A 25,468-nucleotide genomic window follows, 5' to 3' on the forward strand; every position below is an offset into this window, starting at 1 on the left:
CTGCACTATTTGTTAGAATAGGCTTCTAATTTGTATAATTCTTTATCAGCATAAATTTTACCCCTAACATTTCCCTGGCATCAACAACTCTGATGTGCCGCACGGATGGTGATAGACGAAATGTCAGACAATCTAAGCCATGTCACTACACTTTCAAGCTTGGGATGGGCACACCTAATTTTATTCATTGAGAAAAATCATGAAGGTCAGGAGCAAAATAATTTTATTTTTGTACCTTGAAAGCATAGTGACACATCTCAATCATTTGACAAGTGTGTTTTTTACGGTCAAACACACTCAGTGTTGCAGTATTTGCCATTCTTTTTTCCTCCTGTCTGTTCTTGTTTGTAGCTATTGATGTCTTTTTGTCCTTCTATCTTTCTCTGTCCCCGTGTACCAGTAGATGGCTTTTTGTCCTCTCTTTCTACAGCCCTTCTTTATCCATGACTAATTGTGCTGCTTCCTCCCTCTCAATATTTTGCTCTCTATACATGTGGTCCACCCTCTCTAACCCACAGCAAATTGAATTCTGGAAGATATCCAGGTTTTAGAAATAGATACCCCTGTTAGCCTTAAGCCAGGTTTTATATCATTCAATGGGTCTCCGTTACGAACTTCAGTATAAATTTAGTGATTTTGCAGCAGGCCCACTGAGAGTAATCCAGATACAAATTGCCAGATGGACTATGTACTTAACGAATGCAAGCTTTGACTTGAAACTGATTCAGTGAAGATGTACATAATCATAGACCTTTACAGCATAGAAATAGGCCATTTGCACAAGTCTGTGCCAGTGATATTCTTCACACTTTGTCACTAAACTAATTCCACTCTTCCAATCCCTTACAAGTCTGTAATATTCTTCTATTTCAATTATTTGTTTTTTTTTCAAAACAATCTAATTCCCTTTGAAAAGAATTTAGCAAATACCAACAGACAAAAATAGCAGACAGGTAAAGGCTAGCCAATCCCATGTTGTCATTGTGCAACATTGACATCAAGTCAGCATTTGACCAAGTGTGGCATTGAGACGACCTAGCAATGGGGATCATGGAGGAAAGTCTTCACTGGTTGGGGTCATACTTAGCACAAAGAAAGATGGTTTTGTTGTTGGAGGCAAATCACCTCAGTCCCAGGACATCCTTTCCCATCGGCATTGTGGATTTACCTTCACCAGATGGACTGCAGCTGTTCAAGAAGGTGGCTCACCATTACCTTCTCAATGGCAATTACGGATAGGCAGTAAATGCTGCCCTAGCTAGCAACACCCACATCCTGTGAAAGAATAGATAGAGTTCCTCAAAGTAGTCTCCTAGGCTCAACCATCTTCAGCTTCTTCATCAATGACCTTCCCTCTGCTCCTGTTACATTGGAACATAAACTCTCATAGCCACGGACACTGTTTTAACTGCAGAGCCCCCTGTTGGTTTTCACTTGTAACAACAGCTTGCTTTCACATGATCAGGCTTGCTGCAGTGGAAGCAAGTTGGGAAAGTCCCTTTGCTTCTCCCCTCCTGGTTTCTTTTTGAAGTCAGAAATTGGTTCATCCATTCTAATCCGTTCTTCTTCTCTCTCAAGCTTGTTGCCTTATAATCCATTGCCTTATAATCATCAGACATTACAACTGCGTCCCTCACACTTGTGACTCTCTGTTCCTCAATGTGGGATCTAATGATTTCTTGGATACTGTTTTTAACTCCTTCTAATAGAATTGCCTCCTGCAAGTTTTCATAAGAGGAAAGATTGTACCCAACAATCAAAAGCTGTGTTTTTCTCTCTCAAATTCAACATAGGCCTGGGCAGGCCTTTTCTGGTAATTTCTGATGGCATGCCTCATGTACTAACTCATGAGCATTTGAAATGGCAGTTTTGGTCAGTTCATAATCCATAGAGCTTTCCTCTGACAACATGGAGTAAACTCCACGAGCTGTCCCAACTAATTTGCCTTGCTAAAGGAGAGTCCAAGACTCTTTTGGTCAATTTTAATCTCTTAGCAATTTTCTCAAATGAAATATAGTAGGATGCGACTTCCTGTTCATGAAATTTGGACAATAGCCGTAAAGTGTTTCAAAAAAATCAAAGTTTTGATCTGAATTCAAATCAATATCTGAACTGCTATTGATTTCTGCAATCTTCGATGCAGTCTTTCCCTTGCCAGCTCAAAATGCCTGATCTCTTTTTGCATTTCTCTTTCCCTTTCTCATTCTTTCTTCTCTCTGCTCTATTTCTCTTTAGAACTTCAATCCCATTTTCTGAATGGCAATGTCTCGGTCTGTCTTATTTCTAGCTAACGATACGCTGTCAGTTTCTGGTTCCACAGCTGACTCCTGTTTCTGCTTCAACATCAAAGTGATTAGCTAGAATGTTGATGATTTAGGGCTTCCTAGCTTTTGGGCTTATGTTTACTTCCACCTGCTTGACTACAGATTTTAATTCCTCAACAGTTAATGCAGCTTCAAGTTACTACACCCTTGTCTACAAAGGTTTTGGTGTTGAATGAACTTAACACAGTGAAACTGCAAGAAAACCTGATTGATTTTTTATCTATTTCAATTGACCAATTTCACTTCCCGCTTCCAATTTAATCGTTGCCTGTTTCCAATGCCAGATGAGCCCCCAATCTGTAACAGGCAGAGGACAGATGGTAGAATGGGTTTCCCCCTTTTTTATTCACCTCTCAACTAACTGCAACAAGATGTGTTCTAAATATGTTTTAATTCCTTTAGTGCTGTGACTCTCAAGAAAAGGGACATGGCAGGTTTTCTGGTAAGTTTAAATTAAAAGAAAAAATGAATGTTTATTTCTCAACACCCGAAATGTAATTGCAAAAGCACCCCCTCACTATTCACACAATGATACACACATACAAGAAAAGGTGATTACAAAAGAGGTGGCATGCACTTAGATTTTTAAAGAGTCCAAAAGTCACTATTACGCTAGTTTTTCAACATCGGAGCTAGGAATGTTGCAGGCCTGAGGATTTCCTTTTGGGTGACATGGGAAAAATGGAGGTTGAAAGCTTCTGGCACAGAATTCACAATGGCTTACTCCCTGCAACATCAGGCTTCTGGCTTTGCTCCAGTTGAAGTTGTAGTTGAGCCCCTGTGGCAAAGATATAGATTGTTTCTGCAAAGCTATAAGTAAAAGCTTAGCCCCACTTCTCTGCCTAACAGGGTCCTCTCTGGTGGGCGAGATCTCCTCCCTCTGTGGTTTCTTTGTCACCAAGACTGACTGATAGCTGGTGCTCTCAAGATATGTGTTAATAAAGTGTTTCTTATCACAAGTTGGTGTCTGGCAGGTGACCATGGCATCAGTGTTGCCATTGACCACACAGTTCCTCAACATTAATTAGTATTCACACAATGGTATTTGTATCTTGGCCACTTGCATCTCTTTGTGATCGAATGGTTTTTTTTCACACCCATTTTGTGGAATTTCAACCTGCAGACATTAAGTCTGGGTGGCCATTGCACATCAGTTTTTGTCAACATTTAGACCATAGTAGCTGTTAATTCTATGGAAGAGGTTAGTTGCACTTTTAATGTCTCTTCAATGGAATGGCCCAAAAAGGTCGTTTACCTTTTAATGTCCTTTCCAGATGTCATGAAGATATCAATGTATAGAATGTTATTGGAAATTATTTTAAATTGGACTAGTAGTAGGGTCTGTGCTGTGGGTGTGAATGTGTCTTAATTGGATTAAAGCCAGCTAGTCTGGGTGCTAGTATACTAGTTTTGTGATGTAAACAGTAAGGTATAGGGTACATTTGCATTTTGTTGAATAAACCATTTAAAGATGGAGGGTGAATTCTTGCACCTAGCTGGAGACACCAAGCAATATGTTTATATTACTAGTAACATTGGTACTATGAAAGGGGTTTTATTTTTAGAAAAGATGGAGTTCAAAGGGCCTGGTGATATGATGAGAATTTACATTCAAAGGGAAAGCTAGGTATATACAGAAAAAGGGTTTTATGTCTGGGTCAGAGGCATGTGAGACCCAAGCTGCCTGTAGGCCTACAACCATCTGCAAAGGAACCAAATTGAAAGGAACCTAATTTTGAATTCGTAAGATAAAATGTGCTTTGCCTGGTGTCTGTTTAAGTCTATGGGTTATTGTTACCTTGGGGAAGATTACCTGGGAGTGATTAATTTGGGGATTTGTTTAAAAGTTATTATGGTAGTAATTTGTAGACATATGTATATATTTAATTCCTTGTAAATTAATAAATATTTAATTTATATAAAAAATATCTGGAGGCTTGGTGGTTTTTATTCCTGAATTCAGAGGTGCATCTCAAATGTACCAATTAAAAATATAGGTTATGACAGTTGTTTAAAGTTTCCCTCTGGGATTTTAAATAGCTCAGCTTTTGCCAAATGCTGTGTCATAACCTGCTCGTCTGGTGTTAACTCTAGCCTTGGGCAGTTTCATGTATTTTTGTAGACAAAGGGGGGAGGTCACCTGATTCTCTTGATTCCATTTTGTTTCAAGGTAAATTGTCCATTACTTTTAAAAAGACAATAGGAAAAGTGTATGCCTTTTCATAAATTTGCAGGCAAAACTACATGGACGTGACAATTGTGAGGCAGTAGCGAAGGTTGTGGAGTTGGAAATAATTGATTTTGGTGGCAATTAGAACACGAGAGTTTGAAACTCAGGGCTAAAGAGGATGTTCTCAGCACTGAACTTTAGTGGGAAATTCTGCAGCTTGTTGTTCAAACATAGTGTGATGAAATCTATACTTACCTTGCTGAACTATACTCAAGAAAGGTGCAAAAGGGCAGGTCAGAAGTCCTGGAAAAGAGGGGGATAGGAGAGGTCCCAAACCAGGATGGGGACAGGGAGAGGTCTCAAACAGAAGTCCCAGTTAAGGGACAAAGACAGGGGACAGAAATAGGTCCCATTAAGTTAAAAGGGGCAGAGAAACAGGGTCCAAATTAAAGAAAGAGCGGCAGGAAGCAGACTTTAAGCAAAGTGGGCATGAGAGATGCCCTGATGATTTGAAAAGACAGCTAAAGGCTTAGTCCATGCTGCAGGCCATTGGGTCAAAGGCATCCCTTTGGAGCCATGGTGTTCTGCTTGACACACCCTCAGATCTGAAATTGTGCTTGTAAGAGGACACTTGAGTGCACTCAGAAATCCAGAGGAAAGGAATCTCAATAGGTGAGATTGAAACACTGCAAGATGGGTCGTTGTTGAAGCTGTCTGAGTGGGAACAACTTTCAGAGAATTTTATAGCGAGATCTTCAAAAGGTGGAGATTGGAAACCCTCGTGAGAAAGGCAAAATTTCAGTGAAATTTTGAGGTAGCCAATGTGACAAACATCTGGGTGGGTTGTTGAGAAATCAATGGAATCTGTTTTAGTCATATCTGCAATCTTTGTGTAATGTGGTTTGTCCGACCACAGTTTGCCTGTTAATTTACACGTACCTCATACTTGCTCTAATTGTTAGAGAAAGATAGATACCGTAAATTCTTTTATCTTTATGAACTTGTATATAGTAAAGTTTATTTGTGTTTGTTCCAAACCCATGGAATCTTGTGGCTTTATTCGTTTAGTAAGCGTCTTGAATCTCAAACTTTGTTTACTTTAAACAAAAATTATTGGTCCTGAACAAAGTCACCCCCGTAACTCATGGTCTGGCCAAGGATAAGAAAAGCATTGTAAGCAAAGTATTCCACCTCCAGTTAATATAAAAACAGTTAACTTTGGAATATAATTTAAAAACAGAAGCCATATTGGTGACTTTTCTCACAAGATACCTATGCAGAGAATTTTAAACCACTGTATTTTATATAAAACATTTATTTTCTTGAAAGTTTGTAGCAACTGGATATCCTTCCATATGTAGTTTCAAAAGATTGTTTCTGTAACTTATGAAAAGCATATCATTTTTATGGTGGGATGTAGCTCCCCCTTCTGTCCAAGTTAAAGTAAACTCATAACCATAGTCCAGAACAAAGAGTGAATGAGGCTTCTTTTCAAGTAATGTTTATGGTTCTGAGAGTCATGCTGCATATTATTGTTAACAGTTCAACGTTGCAAAAATCAACACAATTTCCCTAATTTTGCAGTCAGGGGCAAAGGAACAGCACCTATAATTCACTAGATTAACAGCTTGTCACAGCAGTTTTGTGGACTTTTGAGCTTAGACTTGCTTCTGATCCAGTGCACCACCTTCTACAGGGGATTTATATGTGTGCGTGCGCAAGCAGGGCAAACAAGTGAGGCTTTTCAACCAGACTGTGTCTGTGTGGGTTCTTCAGAGTCTAAACCAGGAAGCATAAGCCAGGAATTGTAAATTAGATTTAAATCAAGTGAAGAAAGTGAAATAAAGATTGGAATTAAGAGAAAGATGAAAGTGACAGAAAAGAAAAAAGTAAAATAAATCTCCAACACTAATTAAATCCTAAAGGAAATAGACTCTGCACTTGTAAAATTACATTTTCAGGGCCAGAGAGCTTTTTTGGCAGCAATTATGATTGATCACAGTTAAAAATTTACTTGTACCTGAACGCATCAGCACTTATGTTTTCTGTGTGCTTAGTGGGCAAGTAGTACAACTTCACACCCTTATATAGATTTGGCATTGAAATTCATTGTCAAGATATGGTTATAGCGCAGCCTGGGGGGTAGCAGGGTAACTTGCACAGTGTCCTTGGCCCAACCATCTTCAGCTGCTTCATCAATGACCTTCCTTCCATCATAAGGTCAGAAGTGGGGATGTTCGCTGGTGATTGTACAATGTTCAGCACCATTTGCGCCTCCTCAGATACTGAAGCAATCCATGTCCAGCTTGGGCTGACAAGTGGCAAGTAACATTCGCACCACATAAGTGTCAGGCAATGACCATCTCCAACAAGAGAGAATCTAACTATCACTCCTTGACGTTTAATGGCATTATCATCACTTAATCTCCCAATATCAACATCCTGGGGGTTACCATTGAACAGAACCTGAACTGGACCAGCCACATAAATACTGTGGCTACAAGAGCAGGTCAGAGGCTAGAATCCTGTGACGAGTAACTTACCTCCTGACTCCCCAAAGTCTGTCCACCATCTGCAGGACGCAAGTCAGGAGTGTGATGGAAAACTCCCCACTTGCCTGGATGAATGCAGTCTCCACAACACTCAAGAAGCTTGACACCATCCAGGACAAAGCAGCCCGCTTGATTGGCACCACATCCACATTCACTCCCTCCACCACCGACACATAGTAGCATCAGTGTGCACTGCAGGAATTCACCAAGGCTCCTCTGACAGCACCTTCTAAACCCACAGCCGCGACCATCTAGAAGGACAAGGGCAGCAGATTGATGGGAACACCACCACCTGGAAGTTCCCCTCCAAGTCACTCACCATCCTGACTTGGAAATATATCACCATTTCTTCACTGTTGCTGGGTCAAAATCCTGGAACACCCTCCCTAACAGCACTGTTGGTCTACATACACCACATGGACTGCAGCGGTTCAAGAAGGCAGCTCACAACCACTTTTTCAAGGGCAAATAGGGATAGGCAACAAATGCTGGCCCAGCCAGCGAAGCCCACATCCCATGAATGAATGAAAAAAACTTCTGAATTCCCACTCTTAGTTGCAGATGTGCATGCTTTGGAAGTTGCTGACTGACCTACTACATAACAATGAGGCACTCCACGTGGACATTTATTTTCAGTGCAAAATCTAGGTTAATGGCTTTTCCTACATGTTTAAGATGCCTTATTGCACATTTCTTAGAACTCAGAATCTAGTGACAAACCTTGCAGAAAATAAGTCAACATAAAAATCTTACAAATTGGAAAATAAATATTTATTTAACATGAATACAAGAAGTGTTTCAGAATTCTAAAAAGAAAATGTAAAACAGGGCTACAGAACTCCTAATGCCATATATGGTTCAAAGTCGCTGATAGCATTCCTCTGAAAATCTACAGGTTATCCAAAGATTTCTATTTGTTTAAGGAGTTGAACAACTGACTTAAGAACAAGACTTAAATCATAAAGTGGAGGAATTTTTCATTGAGAAGAGTCAGTGATTTCCCAATAACAAACACCCAAGTACTGAAGCTACAGTGTTCTTGTAGCTGGAAATGCAAGGAGGGACATATGCCACTGGAGTTGATTGACACTATTTTCTAGGACCCCACTTGATGTCTTTTACACCCTGAAACTCTCTTTTCAGAGCATACCTGTCCGACCAATCTGAGTCAAGATATGATTCATCATCATTTTCATTAAGTTTCTGCAAAAAGAAAAAAAAACTTCTAATAATCATAGCAAAGGCAGGCTAGCATTTTTCCCCCTAAATGTAAGTTTCTTGTACAAATATAATCTTTATAACCAACAGAAAATGATTTCAGAAACATATGATAGGAAAAACTCATGCATTTTCAATTAGTTGAAAAAAGATACATATCTAACATTTTACCATTTTTGTTACAAATAAAAGAGCTAAGATTTAACAGAAAATTATTTCCTTTAAAATAAGCAAATTTTTGAATTGGGATTCTTCTATTGATTTTGTGATAAAGTGGAGTACTATGTACCTTTAAGAGAATGCAACTAGACTAACCATGTGACAGTACTGACCACTCATTATACAGCAAGGGCTACTGGTTAACTCTAAGTCTGGAGCTGGAGGTGGTTGTGGGAGCACACAAGGATTTAGTGCTCTGCCTTCTGTTGCAATAAACAATCACAGTTTGTTCTTATTTTGGTCTCTCTCCGTTATTGATAGCGAGCATCAACTAACAAGTGTATATGAAGGCATGCAATTTGACTTTACTTGACTAGTGAACTCAGAGACTCAAGACACAAAACTGGCGGCGAGGATTAAAATAGCAAAATTGCAAGACCCCTGAGTGAGAATCCACAAGATGGGTGAGCAAAACATTAGAAAGAGAATCTATACTTGTTGTCAAATAGGCGGCAATCAGAGCAGAAAGCAGTGCTGCAGTTTTAAATTTGAGAAAAAAAACCTGCAGAATCCTGATCGTGGGATCTCGCCAAAACCCGAAAAGAGTGTGAAACATAGCGCAGAAAAGCCAACAGCTGCAGAGATGGGGTTGGAAAAAAAAGGTGACTGCTCTTAAAGCAGCAATACATTTAAAAAGAGGTACATGCAAGAAAAATTGCTATGGACAGAAAATTATAAGAGACCCCTGAGAGAGGTCAACTCCGTGGACGGCAAAACACGAATCGGTTGACAGCAGTCAAGAAAGCTGTGGTAAACCCAACACCTGAATTCGTTATTAAGTGGGAAGCCCATCAGAAGCGCAGTCCCCTTGCAGTGTTCAGGATGCCGCAGTTCGGGCATGTTGATCCATTCGACCCCATTTCAGATGACTGGTCTCAGTATGTCAAACACCTAGTGTTCTTTTTTTACTGCTAACGATATCGTGGGGGAGGAAAAGAAGAGGGCGATTCTTTTGTCCATATGCAGGAGCAAAATGTATGGGCTGATTCACAGCCTCATGTCACCTAACACCGCCCCCCCGCCCCCTCCCTGCCTGGAAGACTTTCGATGAGTTAATAAGAATTGTACAAACCACCTGAGGCCACAGCCCTCTGTCACTATGCAGCGCTTCAAATTCAATTCAAGGATTAGGCTTCTGGGGAGACAATAGCTGACTATGTTGCCGTTTTAAAGGCATTAACTGAACATTGCGAATTCGGAATGTCCATTAGTGATATGTTGAGATCTCGACTGATATGCGGGATTGGAGATGATACTATTCAAAGGTGTTTGCTAGCCAAAGCTAATCTAGACTTCAATAAGGCATTAGAATTAGCCACAGCCATGGAGAGTTGTTAGAAATTCCGAAGCTATAAGAGATGCACAAAATGGCACCATCCATCTGATAGGGTGGGACAGACCGGCAACAAAAGACGCAAAAACATCAGACCCCCATAGAATAGCGGGAAACACCCCCTATGTACAGATCAGTAAAAACAGCAGTACTAGTGAAAACACACAAAACAAATTGAGAGAAACTCATCCAGGCACCCAGTGGGCGATTGACAATTCAAACAAGTCGAATGCTTTTCTGTTACCACTATGGTCACATAAGGTGGCAATGCAGAGATAGGCTGAGATAGCATTTTAAAGACAAAGGGAGAAATTGTGACATATGTGTCACGGAAGAACCAGAAGAAATAGAATCAGACATCTTTTCATTATTTAGCCTGAAAGCAGGTAAAACCGAGCCAATCCAAGTAGTCATTATAGTCAACGGACAACCCGTTAAGATGGAAGTTGATACCGAAGTGTCGATGTCCATCATTGGAGGACATACATTCAGATACTTGAATAAAGGAACCCATCCTTTAAGATTGGAAGTTTCGGACACTAAACTGAAAACATACACAGGTGAAAAAATAAGACTGAAAGGGTTATGTCAAGACTCGGTGATGTATGGAGATCAATCTGAAAGGTTGCCCTTGATAGTGGTAGCTGGAGAGGGCCCTAGCTTAATAGGCCACAACTGGTTTGAAAAGATTACATTGAAATAGGCCGAAATTTTTCAAATTACAACAGAAGGCTTACAGAAATTGTTGCAAAAGTATGCTTCCGTTTTTAATGACGAGTTAGGCAGGATTCGAGGGCAACAGGCCAGAATTCATGTAGACCCAAATGCAACACCCAGATTTATAAGAGCCAGGCCAGTCCCTTATGCACTTGGGGCAAGGTTGAAAGTGAACTGGACAGACTGGAAAAATTGGGCATCCTACAACCAGTGCAATTTTCCGAGTAGGCAGCACCCATCATACCTCTACTGAAGCCAGACCAGCATGCGTTTATGCGATGACTATAAGCTAACCGTCAATAAGGTGGCCAAATTTGAGACACCCGATACCCAAGATTGAGGAATTGTATTTGAAGTTGGCAAGGGGCACCACGTATTCGAAATTTGACATGAGCCATGCCTACCAGCAGGTAGAGTTGGAAAAGGACTCTAGGGAATTTGTCACCATTAATAAACACCGAGGATTGTATCAATACACATGTCTAACCTTTGGGGTCTCCTCGGCATGTGCTATTTTCCAAAGAACGATGGAAAACTTGCTCCAAGGATTGCCCCATGTTATCGTTTACTTGGATGACATATTGGTCACGGGACTAACACTGAACACTTAGCAAATCTAGAAAAGGTGCTCAAATGCTTCGCACAAGTGGGTGTACGTTTAAAACAAGAGAAAAAAGTGTCTGTTCTGTCATGAAGAGATATTAATGTCTATAATGTTATTGGAAATGATTTTAAAAATGAAATTGTAGTAAGGTCTGTGTGTATGAGTTTGACTGTGTATGTCTTAATTGGATTAAAGCCATGTAGTCTGGGTGCTTTGATGTATAGTAGTTTGAGATGTTAATTGGGTAAACAGTAAGTAGGATAAAAAGGTTAAGTGTACATTTGCATTTGTTGAATAAAGCATTCAAGAGTGGGGGTAAAATCTTGCAACTAGCTGGGAGACACCAAGTAAAGTGTTCATATTACTAATAAAATTAGTGGGATGAAAATGTTAGTGTTAGAAGATGTGACGTTAAAAACCTAGGATACAATGGAAAATTTACATTCAAAGAGGCAGCGAGGTATAAACAAAAAGGAGTTTATGTGTGCAAGTCAGAGGTATTTAAGATCCAACCAGCCTGTAAGCCTACAGCTTTGTCTGCAAAAGAACCAGGTTGAAAGGAACCTGGTTTTGAATTCGTACGGTTAAATGTGCTTTGCCTGGTGTCTGTTTAAAGTCTATGGGTTACTGTTGCCTTGGCGAAGATTTACCTGGGAGTGATTAATTTGGGGATTTGTTTAAAAATTATGGTACTAATTTGTAGACATGTGTTTAATTTGTTGTTAAATTAATAAATGTTTAATTTAGTTTTATATAAAAACCTTTCGAGGCTCAGTGCTCTTATTCCTGAATTCAGAGCGGCATCTCAAACATACCAATTAAAAATATAGGTTATGACAGTTGTTAAAGTTTCCCTCTGGGATTTAAACAACTCAGCCTTTACCAACTGCTGTGTCATAACAATTCCAAGCTAAGGAGGTAGTTTACTTGGGCCACGAGGTTGATATGCAGGGCCTGCATCCTGTGGAAGAAAATGTCCAGGCCAGTCGCAAGGCATCTGCCCCAAGAAATACCACAGAGCTTAAGGCCTTCTTAGGCATGGTAAACTACAACGCCCGATTCCTCCAAAATCTCTCAACTGTGCTGGCCCCATTGTACGGCCTGCTTAAGAAAAACCAGAAATGGAGTTGGCAAGCCCCGCACCAGGATGCCTTCCTGAAAATGATGCGATTGTTACGATCGTTGGCCTTGTTGGTCCACTTTGGCCCCAAGAAGGAATTCATTTTAATATGTGACGCGTCCCCTTATGGAATAGGGGCTGTCCTTTCATATCGGATGGCTCCGAACGACCCATTGGTTATACAGCTTGCAGTGTCGCAGAGCGGCGATATTCCCAATTGAAAAAGAGGGCTTATCTATTATGTTCGGCATCTAGAAATTTCACCAATACCTCCACAGTCACCATTTCCATATTATAACCGACCACAAGCCCCTAGTGGGATTATTTGGAGAAGATAAAGCGATACCCCCTATCGCATTGGTTCACATCCAGAGATGGACACTAATATTAGTCGTCTACGAATACAATTTCTGTTCATCGTTCGGGTAGGCAAACCACACTTGCCTACGCATTAAGCTGCCTTCCCCTGCCAACTAATAACAGTGAGGCTCCGGTTCCCCAGGAACTGGTCTTGGTGCTAAATTTTCTGGATTCTGCCCCTGTTCAGACCAGACAAATCCATGAGTAGACAAGCCGGGGCCCACTATTGTTTTAACTTCCGGGAGCAGGTCTTGAATGGTTGGTCAAGTGGATCTATATCCAAGGAGATGAAGCCATTCCATCGGCACGAGATTGTCCCGGTTCTTGTTCGCCAACTGGACCATGTCGCACACCACAACTGGCATTGCCCTTGCAAAACTACTAATGAAGGGATATTTCCACACCCGCCTGACCCTTATCCGGCCGAATTTACAGGGGAGGATGCAGAAAAGCCAAGAGGCACAGAAGACCAGGCATGATGGTCATGGTCGTGAAAGAACTTTCACGGTGGGAGATGTGCTCTAAAACTTTGGAGATGGGCCCAATTGGCTGTTAGGCGAGATGAGTGTAGTAACTGGACCCCCCTCCTATAATGTATCGGTAAACGGCTGAATAATTAGATGACATGTGGATCATCTCCACAAAAGAACCCCACAAGAAGAAATGCAGTCTTCATCTACGTTCGAGTCTGTGCCGCATGTAGAGGACAAGTCACACAATTTGGAAGTACCGGTGGGGCCTGTGGGACCTGAGGGGTTCGGGGAGATAAATGTGCCAATTTCCACTGAGGAACCTAATGGACAAATGTCCCCTAAAAAGGAGGTCTTGGAAAAACCAGCTGAGGTTGTTGAACTGCGACGCTCAAGGTGTCCGAGGAAACCTCCCGAGAGGCTTGATTTGTAAATAGTTATTAGTGTAAATAGTTCACGTTATTAAGTTTGTCAACTGTATTTTTTAAGTAAAGAGGGAGGAATGTGGTAAAGTGGCGTACCATGTACCTTTAAGAGAATGCAAGTGGACTAACCATGTGACAGCACTGACCAGTGTACAGCAAGGGTTACTGATTAACTCTTAAGTCTAGAGCTGGAGGTGGTTGTGGGAGCATGCATTTGAAGCTGGGGTCAAAGTGTTTTACGTACTTTATCATGCAACTTAATGGTCTCTGAATTTTTATTTTCCAACCATGTCAGAGTTGAATATAAATTTTCATATTACACAAAGGATATTTCATTTAAATTAGATAAATTTCTGTACCTTGAGTTCCTCTTGTCGTCTGTAATAGTGCATCATCATTTGCTTCTGCTCATCCTCACTGATAACTGGCTCTCTAGCTGGAGCTCCTTGACCTCGCTGTGAATAAAACCAAACCACAAGTGTTAACTACATTCACTTACTAGCACTGCAAGATTATTTTTAAATTAAAAAAAAATTTTTTTTTTTTTATTTTTTTTTTTTACATCTTCCCCTTCTAGCCTGAAGGTATTTGCTGCTTGCTAGGAAAAGATTTCATGGACACCAGGTTGCCCCCAAATACTTTATTCAAATGGCAAGAGTGTTAGCCAGGAGGGGAGAAAATTATAGTTCAGAACTCGGCAGATGTGCAAAATTACCAACCATACTCATGCTAGTCTTTTTCCTTTCCTAGGAATGCTGAAGCCAAGTGCAGTGTCCCTAATACTGCCCTCTGCTGAGATCAGCATAGAACAGGTAATATACCTGTGGTTTTCTCTGGCTTTGCAACAGAGTTGGTTAAGTCAGTGAGAAATCAGGGGAATAGTTGTTGGTTATGGTTAACCTGCTCCTTTCCTTGTATCCTAATATTGAATGTTGAATTTCAACAAGGGTTTCCCCAATTGTCCACTGTAATTTTGGCAGAAGACCCATAGAAACCTTGGAGAAATGGCATAAAGCCCTAGTTTCCTTGAGATGACAGTGGTGTGCCTCTATCTATAGCTATTGTTTTTACAACCGAGTAGCATGATAGGCCACATCAGAGATGTTCCACATAATGTGGAAGTGGAAGTATATGTAGGCCCAAACTTCATGGCAGGATCCTTTCATTGAAGGACATTAGTGAAATAGTTGGATTTTTATTTCAATCCAGTGTCTTTCAAGGTAATATTTTTTCCTTGTGCCAGCTCACAAATTACTAGATTTAACTCAATTTCACAATTTGCCTGATCGAAATTCAGCTGAAGCCCTTTGTTTAGCTAGTCCAGCACTACAGCCAATGCATTATTGTTCCCTAAATTTGGATGGTTGGGGTTGGAGGACAACATGAGGATGAGAAAAAAAGAGTTTCAGTTATCCTTTACCTTTAGTGGAAAAGTGTTTCCTGATTTTACTACTAAAACTCTAAAGATTAGGCCCCAATGCTTTAGATGCCCCACCAGAGGAAATAGTTTATCTACATTTACTTCACTAAATCACTGTTTTGAATACCACAATTAGATAACCCAGCAAACTTCTAAACTCAAAAGGGACAGCAAAGCAAGTTTACACAATCTATTCAAAATTTAACGCTTTAAACATTGTTTTAACCATGTACTTACTTTTTGGATCTTTACAACAATTTTAGTTTTTTCATTCTTGCCTACATAGTCAGAAAGTTTCTTGCCTCTCTGCAACTCTTTTCCTGCCCACCATAGCTGAGCCTCAGACTCCTCAATCACCAACTTCCCAGCCTACAAGAATAACAAGATCACAGAATTAAACATTTAATGAAGCCTGCTAATATACTCTGCAACAATGTAAAAAAATGTGGAATCCTCCTTTGGGCAGTTGCTCACCTCAATTTTACAGAATTTTTAAGAAATGCAACTGTAAACATTCACATAACTCCAAATACTGCAGTGAACCAAATAATAGATAGGGATGAGCCTGAATCCCAGCTATATCTTTGCAGTCCACTGTGATGAGCGCTGTTTTCTACTTACTTGTAATCCTGAAAGGTCTTCTTTTCCTTCAAACTCCTCTCGGATTGGATCATGTGGTGGCAGCCCCATAGGATAAACAATCATAACAGCTCCTCGCAATTGGTCAAGTGCATCCTTCACCATCTCCATTGTCACACATACACTGGCCTGAACTTGTTTCTAAAAATACAATTGCATTTTTTGAAAATAATTTTTCACTGAAAATTACGATTACAAAAACAGAGATAAGCATTGTATCATGCCCCCAAATAACAATCATTGTTCCTCTTTCAGCACCCCACATACCCATGAGTTAACCAGGCTTGGATCAGGTGCTTTACTGAAGTAGCTTATCTCAACTGGGCAACACCCAGAGAGAAATTACAACTTGTCATACCAAAATCAGAGAGAAGAAAGTTTTGAAGGTTCCTGCTCCAAACCACAGATAACTGACTGTGCTGGAAAGTGAGTGCATATGGGCATCGTTAGTCGAGGATGGGATCAGGATCGTCTCAATTGATCCAATGTCATCTCAGCAGATTTTCAATTTATTTATTTGTTAAAAATCATGGAATTATCATACTTAAGTTAATTTAGTAGAGAATGAACTGATTAGATGGCAACAAAATACTTAATTGTGTAAAATTGGGTTTCAGAAATTCTGTTAACCGTAAAAACACAAATAATTAAACCACTAATTCTTAAACAGTTGTTTTAATCCCTGTTGCCTAATTGGTGGATAAATCCGAAATCAGAACACCAAGATCTGTTAAAGATTCCCCAGCTTGAGCTACTTACAAATTAGGGTGTATTCTATTCTATGCACTGAATCAGCATACGAAAACAAAATCTTTGACATTCTTGAACAAGCAATTAATCTCAAAGTAATATTTGAAATAGCAATGATAGAGGTTACATGATGGAATAATTCATCTTTGTGATATAGTATTTGCTTCAATTTGGAATGCACATATGATTTTATAAAACTGAAAGAACAAAATGCTGCCGATTTAAAATTGTGCAAATTAAAATAATTAGGAATTAGGATTATATTCTAAAGGCAAACTCAGAAACTGTCTGATTTTCATACCAGTGCAAACCTAGGATTACTTAAATTAAGATTATAAACACTCAACTAGATGACATATTATAAATAAACGAGCCTCAATAATAGATATTACAAGAACTTCCCTCTCGCTTGAGAAGTTCTTTAACAAATTCCCAGCAAAAGTAGTTAATATGATGGAAAAAGTTGAATACAAAAATGGGACTAGAAGCAAATTCCAAATGTTTGCAGTCAAGAAAACAATATGGCAATTTTCCAGAGATTTGTTAGCATTCAACCTCCTTTGTGTCATGATTCTTAGCACATTGAGCAAATGTAAGATACTTTATGATCTAGCATATGTAACAGATTTTATTGATACCAAGGACAAGGGATCAACTCAACCTGGATCAGAGAGTGGGTTTCAGTTTCAAGTTCCATCTTTTGAACTCTGAAGAACTATTCAAAACCATGCTCCTTTGTACACCATACTTTGCCCACATCAAACGGTACATGTATAGATAAGGTCCCATGATATGTCTATTCCTGAATGTTTTGAAGGCAGTCTATTCATACAAACAGTTGCAGTTGTTTACTCCAAATCTATTTTCCTTAAACAAGATTCTGATCTAACTGTTCTTAATCCATTTGAAGAACAGGCTTTATTAACTTAGCTTTCTATATGAGTCATCTACCTATCTTTATTACTCAAGTCTCTAAAGTTAAACCTTAATCACTCATGGTTGACTTCATTACTATCCTGTATTTCTTTGCACAGGAATTAATATCAGAAGACAAGCTATGTATACCTCTCAATATTTCAAAGCAAGCTTTTCTATGAAAAGTCTATTGCTTCATGATATGAAAAAGTTCAACTATTAACCTTTAACTCTGCAAGCTAAGTGTTCAATTCTCCAAAATGTCCAACAAGATTAAATAACCAAGGCAGATTGCAAGATACAGCAAATAGGATTGTTCTCATTTCATGCTTTATTGCCATCAATGCATTAGTTTTAAGATATGTTGATGATAGATCAGTTTAGTCATAAAACATTTGGAAGCAAAAAGCACCTCTGGCAGCACAGTGCTCTCAGTAGTAATGCACTGAAGTGTAAGCCTTGATTTTTGTACTCAAGCCCTAGGGTGGGACTTGAAACCAGGACCTTGTGACTCAGAGGCAAGAGTGCTACCAACTGAGCTACAGCTGATAGACAAAACAAAAATGATGCAAATGTCCTTTTATCTTCCAATTTTTTAATGTCAGAGGTGCCACCTTTCAGATGATATGTTAAACCACCTGATTTCCTAAGTGGATGCAAAACATTCCAAGGGACATGTGGAGAAAGGAAGTTCTTTTGGTGCCCTGGTCAATAATTAGCCCTCAAACAACATCACTAAAACAGATCATCATTGTTGTTGTTTTGAGACCTTGCTGGGCTCAAATCATCTGCCCCATTTCCCTACATGAGCATTTCTTGGGATGTCGTGAAAGGCACTAAATAAATGCAATTTCTTTTTTCTTTCTTGAAACAGTACCTTTGTTATCAATGCTTTAGCTTCTTCTATGGTCTTTTTTAAAACTTCTTTCATTGACTGATTAGGAGCTGGAACATAGAAGAGAAAGCTTATTAGGTTATTAAAATCGGGGAGGTGGTGGTGGTGGAGTAGTGGTATTATTGTTATGCTAGACTGGTTATCCAGAGACCCAGGGTAATTCTTTGGGGACCCGGTTTGAATCCCACTACAGCAGATGGTGAAATTTGAATTTAATAAAAATCTGGAATTAAAAGTCTGATAATTGTTGTTAAAAACCCATCTGGTACACTAATATCCTTTAGGGAAGGAAATCTGATGTCCTTACCTGGTTTGGACTACATGTGACTCCAGACCCACAGCAACGTGGTTGACTCTTAAGTGCCCTTTGAACAAGAGCAATTTGGGATGGGGCAGTAAATGCTGGCATAGCCAGCGATGCCCACATCCCATGAATCAATAAAGGTATATTTTCAAACTAATTACATGTCACATCACATAATCCTTCATGTCAACTTTTATTGTTCAACTTAAATGCGCACATCAGCTTGACAAAATTGCTATGCTGAAATAGAATTCTCTATTTCTAGTTCATTCTGGACTTAAAACTGTAAAGTTCATTTAAAACAAGAATACTTTGTACCATTTCTCATTTGCTGTTCAGTTTGAATTACACAGTAACAAAAGCTTTGTAAGTTGTATTCAGTGCTACCACCACTTGCTGTCTTACCACGTCCACTTCTTCGTCCTATTTCATCCTTTTTAAATTCAAATCCACCACTAGGAATACATTTCTCTGCCCACTCATCCTTCAGTTTCAGTTCCTCTATCTGCTCATCTGTCAATCCTTGCATATTAATAGGAAGGAATGTGCCATGTTCTGCCAATTCACCCATTTCTACAAAATAAAACATTGTTTAGGATTTTTTTTTAAAATACCGATTTCCATTATAATTAACACTTATGTACACACCATAAAGGACTTATTTCTCCTCGTATAGACCATATATGGTGTCAGCTGTTGCTTCCTAGTAAAGGTATCACACGGGGTCAGAAGACTGTGGATTCAAGGCCCACAAACAGCGAGGAAGGGATGTTATGATCTTGTGCATGTTGCCAACGGAACAGACCCCAAGGCGAGGTGGTTTCTGTAAGGCAGGGAAGCCTGGGTGATCCCAGCCAAATTAAGAGAATTAATATGCTGCAGATACTTGTAAGGGTCCCCCGCCTTCTTGTGTGCTGAAGCTGTTAATGTTTGAAGTACTGGCTGGTGTGTAGGTGCTGTTAGCAGCTCTTTAGTATTTGATTATCCTGGTGAAATGAGGTGTGGTGTTGCCTGGCCTTTGTTGAAAGGAGAATTCTTCACCAACATTCATAGCAGCACAAAAACTGTTCTATCCCTGGAATAGAGCCAAGCAAGCATTCAATCCCAGAGACTTTATTTTAGGCAGAAAAAGAAAAAAAGAGAAAAGTTAGAGTGGTTCTCTGTGACTATGTACATTGGGCAAAGAGCTTTCCATTTCACAAATGCTGTTTCTTTTATCCACTGCTGCTTTGCGTGTCTTGTATTTTAAATTGTAAATGAACTTGATGAATTGAATGCTGTCCACAGATCGCAATTTGCGAGTATCTGCAATTTCAAATCGCAGGTTGTAATTGTTACAATGCAGGATGTTTAGGACTGTCAGTGCTTTGTTTGAAGGTTTCCATTTGTACAGTGCTCACCATGTTAAATATGCAGGAAGTCCTTTGGGACAGGCTGAGGTAATGAATGGTGATAAATAATCACAAGTCCTTTACTACTTCTTCCTATGATAGTACCAGACCAGTTAACTCAGCACCAATCAGGAAGGCAGCTTGGGACTTTCTTAATGTGTTCTTCAGCTAATCGAAAGGCTGACTCAGAATTTTAAATTTAAAAATAAGAAATTAATCCATACCTTTTAGTATTATTGAATCTAGTTGTTCAGAGTCTCCATAAAATTGATGCCTTAAATGGGAATAAGAGTCAAGACTTGCAAAATTCACTAAAGACTCAAGTTATAAAGTCAGGTTTACTTTTGTGATCAATTTCATACTGCATTATTTCTTATCCGATTTATAACTCAATTATTGGTTCATCAGATGCCAAGTGTAGGACTGAACCATACAGATGAGTAAAAGTCCCATTTTTAATTGCCTGTCTGTGCTGAGTTAGTTGCTTTCAGAAAGGATGGTGGTAGCAGTTATTTAATTGACTTCGTACTTTCTTAGGCTGGCAGGGAGGAAACAAACCTATACCAGACATTTCACTTTGATTGTATTCCATTGATTTTTTCTGGAAACTGTACATGTAAACATTAAATAAGAGAAGGATCATCTTTAGATGCACTCCCCTGGAACTCATGTCATACATTTAATGGCTACAAAAAGCAAAATACCAAAGAATGGCTAGCATAAATGGAATTGTACTCAAGCTATAATTGTTCATCAGGAAAGGATAACAGAAGAAAATAAATAATGTTCAAAACAGATTATTGTGAGTACTGATAGTACTGTACATAATGGCAGTGCCTACTGCACTGTCAAAATTATTCTTGCCAAATTACCAATAAATTTGACATTTGGAAGAACTTATCAAATACACACCTGCACAAATCCTGTCAACCTTGAGCCTTCCATTGTAAATAGCAGCTACCAGCTCGGTTAGGTCATTCACTGCAACATTTACTGTAGTATCAAGCAAAAACTGGCTCTCGCTACCTTGCTTGACGTGTAACTGAACCATAGCTACAATAAAACAAAATAATGTTCAGTATTTCAGTTTCATCTATGACAGCAGTGTGAAAATAAATGCCTGCCCAATCACAAATTAAATATGCCTTTTGTACCACTGCTTGGTCTTGAGTATCACGGTTTGCAACGCAGAGGGCTTACAGTCCAACTACAAAATGAACTTTTTAGTCCCATATGTCCTCCTGCCTTTCTTTCTCTCGCCCCAGCTTTCTCAGTCAGTGCTTACTGCTCCTCCATCCTATTTATTTAATATAAAAGTGCATGGAGAGGGAATTCTGGAACTTAAAGGAGTTGATCAGTGTTAGGCACCGTTCAATAATTCATCCTGGCTGCTGGAGGGACTGATAATAGGAGTGAAAATCCAGAAAGAAGCGGCCAGTAGAGTGTGGAAGGGACTGTGGAGCTCATTCCGAGCTGGGCAAACAGAAGCAGAAGTTTCCATGGTGACCACAACACTCCTGACAACTCCCGGTTCAAACAGTCGCTGGTGGCAATAAACAAACCCACGGCCAGTGCAATCACTAACACACACGCACCTTACCTAACAAATTCAATCTCAAAATTCCCCCAGAAACGACTCTCGGGACCTTTTAAAATAAAAAGAAACAATCACAGCTACAGGCCACACGCCGCAGCCCGGAAGAACTTGCTGGAAGGTTCACGCACATGCGAATTGATAAATGCGCTCGGGTGCCTTTCCGTTAGGGCGCATGCGTATGAGCTGTCCCGCCCCGCTCCCTCGCGCTCCGCCCCACCCCCTCGCGCTCCGCCCCGCCCCCTCGCGCCAGTTCTGATGAAGAGTCATACGGACTCAAAACGTTTACTGTATTCCTCTGCGCAGATGCTGTCAGGCTTGCTGAGTTTTTCCTGCTATTTTTGTTTTTGTTTCAGATTTCCAGCATCCGCTGTATTTTGCTTTTGCGTCAATCTCCTGCTGTCCGCCTTTCAGGTGTCTGCAGACTCACTTGTTGTCTGTGAGGTTCTGTGATATTTTAAAAAACCCAAATTGGTGGGGTGGTAAATAGTGAGGAGGATAGCCTTGGATTACAGGGGGATATAGATAGGCTGATCAGTGGCAGATGGAATTTCATCCAGATAAGTGTGAGGTGATGCACTTGGGCAGGACAAACAAGGCACGGGAATACACGATGAATGGTAGGACCCTGAGAAGTAGTGAGGATCAGTGGGACCTTGGTGTGCATGTCCACCGGTCCCTTAAGGTAGCGGGACAGGTAGATAAAGGTGGTTAAGAAGGCATATGGGATACTTGCCTTTATTAGCCGAAGCATAGAGTATAGGGAGGTTATGCTGGAACTGTATAAAACGCTGGTTAGGCCACAGCTAGAGTATTGTGTGCAGTTCTGGAATCCGCATTATAGGAAGAATGTGATTGCACTAGAGAGTGCAGAGGAGATTTCCCTGGATGTTGCCTGGGCTGGAGAGTTTTAGTTATGAGGAGACATTGGATAGACTAGGGTTATTTCCAGTGGTATTGCCACTGGACTGGTAATCCAGAGACCCAGGGTAATGCTCTGGGTACCTGGGTTCGAATCTCACCATGGCAAATGGTGGGATTTGAAATCAATAAAAATCTGGAATTAAAAGTCTAATGATGACCATAAAAAACATTGCCGATTGTTGGAAAAAACCCTTAGGGAGGGAAATCATGTAGGCCAATCATTACCTGGTCTGGCCTATATGCAACTCCAGACCCACAGAATGTGGTTGATTCTTAATGCCCTCTGCAATAAACTAGTAAGCCACTCAATTGTAAAATGCTAATAAAAAGGAATGAAACTGGACAGACCTAGGCACCAGAAAAGACAATGGCAAACTCAGCCCTGTCGACGCTGCAAAGTTCACCTAACATCTTGCAGCTTGTGCCAAAATTGGGAGAGCTGTGTCACAGACTAGTCGAACAATAGCCTGACATAGTCATACTCTCAGAGTCATACATTACAGATCATGTAATCTGTAACTATTACCGTCCATGGAGAGGTGGTATACAGCTGGGACCCCATGAAGTCGCATGGCATCAGGTCAAACATGGGCAAGGAAACCTCCTGCTAATCAGCACATACTACCACCTCAGCTGATGAATCTGTACTCCTCCACGTTGAACACCACTTTGGAGGAAGCACTGAGGGTGGCAAGGGCGCAGAATATACTCTGGGTGGGGGACTTCAATGTCCCTCAGCAAGATTGGCTAAGTAGCACCAGTACAGACCGAGCTGGCTGGGCCCTAAAGGACATAGTCGCTAAACTGGGTCTGAGGCAGGTGGTGAGGGAACTACCAAGAGGGAAAATCATATTTGACCTCATCCTCACCAACCTGCCTGCTGCAGATGCATCTGTCCATGACAGTATAAGTAGATGTGACAACTGTACAGTCCTTGTGGAGACGAAGTCCCATCTTCACATTGAGAATACCCACCATTGTGTTGTGTGGCACTACCACTGTGCTAAATGGGATAAATGTCAAACAGATCTAGCAACTCAAGACTGGACTGGACATCCATGAGGCGCAGTGGGCCATCAGCAGCAGCTGCAGAATTGTACTCAACCACAATCTATAACCTCATGGCCCAGCATATCCTCACACTACCATTACCACCAAGCCAGGAGATCAACCCTGGTTCAATGAAGAATGCAGGAGGGCATGCCAGGAGCAGCACCAACATACCTGGTGAAGCTACAACACACTACTACGTGCATGCCACAGCATAAGCATCAAGTGATAGACAGAGCTAAGCGATTCCACAATCAATGGATCAGATCTAAGCTCTGCAGTCCTGCCACATTCAGTCGTGAATGGTGGTGGACAATTAAACAACTCACTTGAGGAGGAGGCTCCACAAATATCCCCATCCTCAATGGTGGAGGAGCCCAGCACATCAGTGCAAAAGGTAAGGCTGAAGCATTTACAACAATCTTCAGCCATAAGTGCCAAGTGGATGATCCATCTCCTCCGTAGGCCCCCAGCATCACAGATGCCAGTCTTCAGCAAATTTGTTTCACTCCACGTGATATCAAGAAACGGCTGAAGGCAGTGGATACTGTAAAGGCTTTGGTCCCCTTCCACAATCATCCACTCCCTCCACCATTGACAAACAGTGGCAGCAGTGTGTACCATCTACAAGATGCACTGCAGAAACTCACCAAGGCTCCTTAGGCAGCACCTTCCAAACCCGCTACTACCTAGAAGGACAGGGCATCAGATAGGTGGGAACACCACCGCCTGGTAGTTCCCCTTCAAGCCACTCATCTTCACTGTCTCTGGGTCAAAACCCTGGAACACCCTCCCTAACAGCACTGTGGGTGTACCTACACCACAGGGACTGCAGCGGTTCAAGAAGGCAGCTCACCAAGAGCAATAATGATGGGCAATAAATGCTGGTTTATCTAGTGACGCCCACATCCTGTAAAAAAAAATTTTTTAAACTTCGCTGAGACTTGGATATTAACAGTCCACAGTCAGCACAACTGCTTTTGCTATTGCCTGCAGGTGTGAACACCTTCTTCTCAGTAAGGTAACCTGGGCTGCCTTTAACAATCAAGCCACCCAGGCTTGTTGCTAGGCAGAATTCAGAGCAAGTCACATGACTGCATTCATTTTTCCTTAATTTAAAAGAGAATGTCCCACAACATCTCATAAACTTTGTATTTGTAACACTTGCCTTGCAGCTGTGCCAATAAAAAGGATTGTGGAATTTTTTGTTTTTGCACAAATTAAGAACTCTGCATAGAAAGGTTAGTGATATTCAGTTTAGTTGGGTCAGGATAGAAATGGCCCAAGGTTTTTGGCATAAATGATTGCAATCTTTTCTAATGTAAAGAATTGGTGCATTCCTGTCTTCGTCCCACAACTCATCTTTCCCATCTCTGCTTCCATCTCTGTTTGTGTGGTGGTTCATTTATCCTGAGGTCTTAACTTATTTCTCATGTTATCAATTAATCTATTAGTATTAGAACAAAAACAAAAATACCTGGAAAAACTTAGCAGGTCTGACAGCATCTGCGGAGGGGGATACAGTTGATGTTTCGAGTCCGTATGACCCTTCACCAGAACTAAGACATATAGAAATGAGATGAAATATAAGCTTGCATTGATTGGAGGCTTAATATTGGCAAGGGTATCCAGAGAACTTCTGCAATTCTTTGAATAGTGATTTGCAATCTTTAATATCAACATTAAATAATGCATCAGGTAGCATGGCCTCTGTTTTATATTTTGCAAGAAGAATGACACCTTTAGCAATACACCACTCATTATTGCATTGAAGTGTCAGCAGAGAGTAGAAAGTGGATTTGGTGGCATCATTACCAGGAAGGACAGTTTGCCTTCCAGAACTCAGTGGAAAGACTGAATCTTTCTGGTCCCTTAGGGAAGGGTTCTGTAAATTGTCTACTAATATTGCCATTAAAACCCCACTTTAACTGCTTTGCATAAAGCTTTTCAATACTGCTTCATGCAGCTTGTGAAGAGGTTGATAGCTTTGGGAATACAAGGCAGAATCTGTTAAAACAATCACGATCACTAGAGAAAAAATACTGGAAAACTAATGAGACTAAAGGCTGATAAG

At 40.5% G+C, this 25,468-nt stretch overlaps 1 protein-coding gene across 1 annotated transcript; it reads right to left on the reverse strand.

Annotated features, from left to right (window-relative positions):
- Positions 1-7,795: 7,795 nt before the first annotated feature.
- On the reverse strand, positions 7,796-21,556 carry cfap298 (cilia and flagella associated protein 298). The gene is made up of 8 exons (XM_078560177.1): positions 21,427-21,556; positions 20,739-20,879; positions 18,841-19,008; positions 18,114-18,181; positions 15,554-15,712; positions 15,170-15,301; positions 13,872-13,967; positions 7,796-8,249 (listed from the first exon to the last, which is right to left on the reverse strand). Exons 2-8 carry the CDS (start codon positions 20,875-20,877, stop codon positions 8,136-8,138), a joined length of 876 nt encoding a protein of 291 aa, XP_078416303.1. The 5' UTR covers positions 20,878-20,879; positions 21,427-21,556; the 3' UTR covers positions 7,796-8,135.
- Positions 21,557-25,468: the final 3,912 nt, after the last annotated feature.

The sequence above is a fragment of the Cetorhinus maximus genome, chromosome 16 (genome assembly GCF_964194155.1).
Source record: "Cetorhinus maximus chromosome 16, sCetMax3.hap1.1, whole genome shotgun sequence".
NCBI lineage: Eukaryota > Metazoa > Chordata > Chondrichthyes > Lamniformes > Cetorhinidae > Cetorhinus > Cetorhinus maximus.

Excerpts from the sequence above, each read along its gene's own strand:
- cfap298 (XM_078560177.1), bottom strand. The coding sequence starts at position 20,877 with ATGGTTCAGTTACACGTCAAGCAAGGTAGCGAGAGCCAGTTTTTGCTT. Across the intron at positions 15,302-15,553 it reads AAGACCTTTCAGGATTACAA|GCTGGGAAGTTGGTGATTGA; the intron begins GTAAGTAGAAAA and ends TTATTCTTGTAG. Across the intron at positions 8,250-13,871 it reads GACGACAAGAGGAACTCAAG|AAACTTAATGAAAATGATGA; the intron begins GTACAGAAATTT and ends TTCTTTTTGCAG.